The sequence below is a fragment of the Limulus polyphemus genome, unplaced genomic scaffold (assembly GCF_000517525.1).
Source record: "Limulus polyphemus unplaced genomic scaffold, Limulus_polyphemus-2.1.2 Scaffold7377, whole genome shotgun sequence".
Lineage (NCBI taxonomy): Eukaryota > Metazoa > Arthropoda > Merostomata > Xiphosura > Limulidae > Limulus > Limulus polyphemus.
The window spans coordinates 37,256-41,689 of NW_013672987.1; the positions used below are offsets into that span (position 1 = coordinate 37,256).

Consider the following 4,434-nt stretch of genomic DNA (forward strand, 5'->3'; position numbering starts at 1 on the left):
AAGTCGTTGATAATGTTTTTCATCAAAGAAAGCCTAAAACTAAGTAGACAACCACTAAAAGACTTCAGCCTTATCACACTACCTGAAGAGCTTTGTCGGTCCTACTTGTTCTAAGTTGCTTCCAGTCCAAAGACAGCAGGAATAATGAAGCCCTCTCTGGATAGTTTGGTGGTACCAACACCAAAGCCCATAGAGTTGCTATATAACATGAAAGATAGTAAATATTACTTGGTAGAATGAGACTAAAATACTTTCTGGTAACTCAATGTAAAACAGTTTTATTAAAGTCTCAAAACTGCCACTGTTTAAAAAAAAATGAAGCCTTTCGTTTGATTCTAGAGTCAAACCTTTTTCAAATTATCTAAGGTACAAATTTTCAGTGCAGAATAGTTTCTTGTAAATCATGGCATGAAACCTAAAAATTCCCCAAAGAACAACAAAAACTTTAACAAGTGCCTCATCTATTCCTAAAACCACTTTATCGCTTATTGTACAAAATGATCACCAAGCATGTTCCCCCTCAACTATACCCTTAGTATGAAGGATGACCACTAATACGATCTTTATTCACAGAATTATACAATGTACTATCTGTGCTCTGTCCATCATGGGTATTAATATCCATAACGTGACAAGTTATCCTGGTATTACAAGGAATGACCCACTAACCTGATCCTCTCTCTACAACAGTTCTGAAGGACATCCACTCTTCTGATATAACTCCAAGTTCTAGTAACTCCATACAATCTTCTTTTTCCTTTATAAAAAGTGGTATTTTAGTAATACTTTATTACCATTACAGAGAAAGAAATCTCCATGACCTGTACACTGAAGTGTCAGAGAAGCTTGAAAAACAAACACTACTAACGGAATAGCAGAAATTGATTGAACCTCATTTTGTTTACTTATTTTATATTTACCTTGGTTTAAGAACTACCAAAAAAACATGGGTAATTATGTGGGTCTTTACCTTTTCTGTAATACAGTGGATAGGTTAACAGTGGTCAACATGAATGTGGGTCTTTACCTTTTCTGTAATACAGTGGTCAACATGAATGTGGGTCTTTACCTTTTCTGTTAACAGTGGTCAACATGAATGTGGGTCATTACCTTTTCTGTAATACAGTGGATAGGTTAACAGTGGTCAACATGAATGTGGGTCTTTACCTTTTCTGTAATACAGTGGATAGGTTAACAGTGGTCAACATGAATTGGATAGGTTAACAGTGGTCAACATGAATGTGGGTCTTTACCTTTATGTCACTCCACGGAATTTTACTCCACTCCTTCAGTTTAGCGATCACTTTATGTGGATAAAGAGCTGAAATCTCCGGTAAAACTGGAACATTCAACTGTTCTGAAGGACAAAAACATTTGTTTACTTATCATACTTTTAAATATTGGTGTAAAGATCTCCAAGTATATATATATATAAATTCAAAACCATTTAAAAAAACAACAAAAGTCGTAACGGAGATTGCCTGTGGTAATAGCATTGTGGATATCCCATCTCTCAGACAAAATTCAAAAAGCAGATGAGAAACCAGTTAACAGTCATGGAAAAATCAATAAGGTTACAGAGTTGAGTGCTTACATCCACAACGTCTTAACTCTTACTGTCTATCACTGTCTGCAAGGGTACAGAGTTGAGTGCTTACACCCACAATGTTTTAACTCTTACTGTCTATCACTGTCTGCAAGGGTACAGAGTTGAGTGCTTACATCCACAACATCTTAACTAATACTGCCTATCACTGTCTGCAGCCAGTTGTGGGAAGGCAGTTATGCTTAAAAAGATGTAATAAAGTTAAAAGTAGAAATAAGATAAAATTAAGAGACCCAAAAAATATATATTTCTACTAAACAATGCCCATCATCCTCCACCCTTAAAAGTTCTAAAAAATCCTTAAAGTAGAATAAATACCACCCATCATTTAGTTCTGAAGAAAGCATTTAAAAAGATTCAATAAAATGTTGTCAGGATTATTTGTATGTGCAAAACCTGTATTTATAGCTGTGTACAAAAATTCTCTCGCTACAGGCTTGGCGTCAACTTAAAAATTTACTCCAAATTAACTTCTAATACGTTTTGTGAATCTTCACAAAATTTTGTAAACTTTCAGTAAGAATTAAGAGACATTTGAAGACAAAAATATAATTTTTAATTACGTATTTTCACTGAAAATTTCATCATGAATATATGTCTGTTTTGAATTTCATGCAAAGCTGCATGAGGGTTATCTGCGCTAGCCATCTCTAATTTAGCAGTGAAATACTAGAGGGAAGGCAGCTAGTCACCACCAATTCTTGGGCTACCCTTTCACCAATGAATAGTGGGATTGACCATAATATTATAAAGCCCCCACGGCTGAAAGAGCGAGCGTGTTTGATGTGACGGGAATTCGAACCCGCGCCCCTCAGATTGCGAGTCGAGCGTCCTAACCACCTGCCCATGCCAGACCCTCATGAATATATGAAGTCAAATTGCTGACTGCCCAGAGTGCAAAGTGATTTTCATGTTAAGATTAAAAATACTTTTCTTTATCTGAAAATTCTCAAGTTCTATTTGCATAATCTCTAAAACCTCTCAAATAAATTTAAAACGTTTTTTTCAGTAAAACTTTATATTTTATCTGTTATTTTCTTTTCCCTAACTATAAAGATTGGTTAATTTGACTGACCTCATAACCACCAAAAAAAAAGAAAGTAATTTTAAATTACTTTTTTTTTCTAGAATGACTTTAAATTTTAACATGAAACTACATTCGTTTATCCTAAGCAGCTTTAAAGTTGTAACAGTATATATCTATCTATATTTTATTGTTTTATTGCTCTTTGAACTATTGACTACCACTATTCATGCCATTATAAGTTGTAAATCACTCTGGGAATGTGGAGCTCATGTAGTATAATACATCATTTGATAGATTAAAACCTTGGCTTTCTGTTGGTTGTAAATAATATAGTATTAAACGTCAGAAAGAACTATTGGTAATTTCTGAAAGAGAGGATCTGACAAGTGGATGTGGCAAGAGGGTTCTGTTTTATGGTTCTCTAACCATATAAGATTGAAAGCTATAAAAATTATGCTTTGCTCTAGGGATGAAAACATTATAATGAAAAATTTATGTTAAGTTTCATATCTCTTAGAGACGTGGGGAAAATTCGGGATTTATTTTCTAATATTGCCGTATAAAATTAAGAACTTAAAACTTACATAACATTAAAAGTTGGGTTATTTGGTACACCAAGTTTATTCACATACTGTGATAAGAAAGTAGTTTAATTAACTTTTGAATGTAAATCACTAAAACTCGTAACGTGCACAGAAAAAGAATCCTGTAGCAAAAGTGATAAACTCCTTGCTTTGATTTACTCAAACATGTATATCCGTTAACAACAGAAACATAACAAAAAGGTTTAATGGTTTACAGAAACATGCACACGACTTACCTAAAGACAGAAGCAACTTGTACAGGGACAGTCTAGCCGAGAGTCGAGACCTTATTGCTTTTATAGTCTGATCCATGTGCGAAGAGCTGGTAAAGTTGTTGACCTTAGGTGTCACATGGGGATAAACATCGTTAGGCACATACAGGAATTCTAGACCTGCAACTCTCTGGACCCAGTGATAAGGATATCCTGCCTCCTCTATGATTTGATGAATATCTTCAATCCTAGTACAACAATTATAACATCTTACTAACTTATATCGTGCTGATAAAGATGAATAAAGCTCCACCTCAGAATACATCCTAAAATACAATATAAAGTACTAGGAAATGAACTTTATTATATTATCAGGAAACCATATTATCTATAAAATAATACATAGATTACACAAGAACCACATACAACTCGATTGTTGAAAAATTATACTTAAATTATTTTGAAACCAAACAATGGTCAATTGTAGAAAATGATTTTTCTATATTATCCTGATACTATACGATAGTCACTTGAAGAAAATATTTAAAACTATCCAAAAATAATGTTTGGATTACCATAAACTGTATATAACTTAATCCTACAAAATAATGTTTGGATTACCATAAACTGTATACAGCTTAATCCTACAAACTAATGTTTCGATTACCATAAACTGTATACAGCTTAATCCTACAAAATAATGTTTGGATTACCATAAACTGTATACAGCTTAATCCTATAAACTAATTTTTGGATTACCATAAACTGTATACAGCTTAATCCTACAAAATAATGTTTGGATTACCATAAACTGTATACAGCTTAATCCTACAAAATAATGTCTGGATTACCATATACTGTATACAGCTTAATCCTACAAAATAATGTTTGGATTACCATAAACTGTATACAGCTTAATCCTACAAACTAATGTTTGGATTACCATAAACTGTATACAGCTTAATCCTACAAACTAATGTTTGGATTACCATAAACTGTATACAG

At 33.2% G+C, this 4,434-nt stretch overlaps 1 protein-coding gene across 1 annotated transcript in view; it reads right to left on the bottom strand.

The window, feature by feature from the left end:
* LOC106474574 (THO complex subunit 5 homolog) overlaps positions 1 to 3,754 on the bottom strand; it is a 9,434-nt gene extending 5,680 nt beyond the window's left edge. The window contains exons 1-4 of the mRNA XM_013935261.2: positions 3,454 to 3,754; positions 1,254 to 1,357; positions 670 to 757; positions 83 to 198 (exon numbers count right to left, since the gene is read on the bottom strand). Of these exons, the coding sequence (XP_013790715.2) occupies positions 83 to 198; positions 670 to 757; positions 1,254 to 1,357; positions 3,454 to 3,754 (609 nt within the window). The remainder of the gene's footprint in view (positions 1 to 82; positions 199 to 669; positions 758 to 1,253; positions 1,358 to 3,453) is intronic.
* Positions 3,755 to 4,434: the final 680 nt, after the last annotated feature.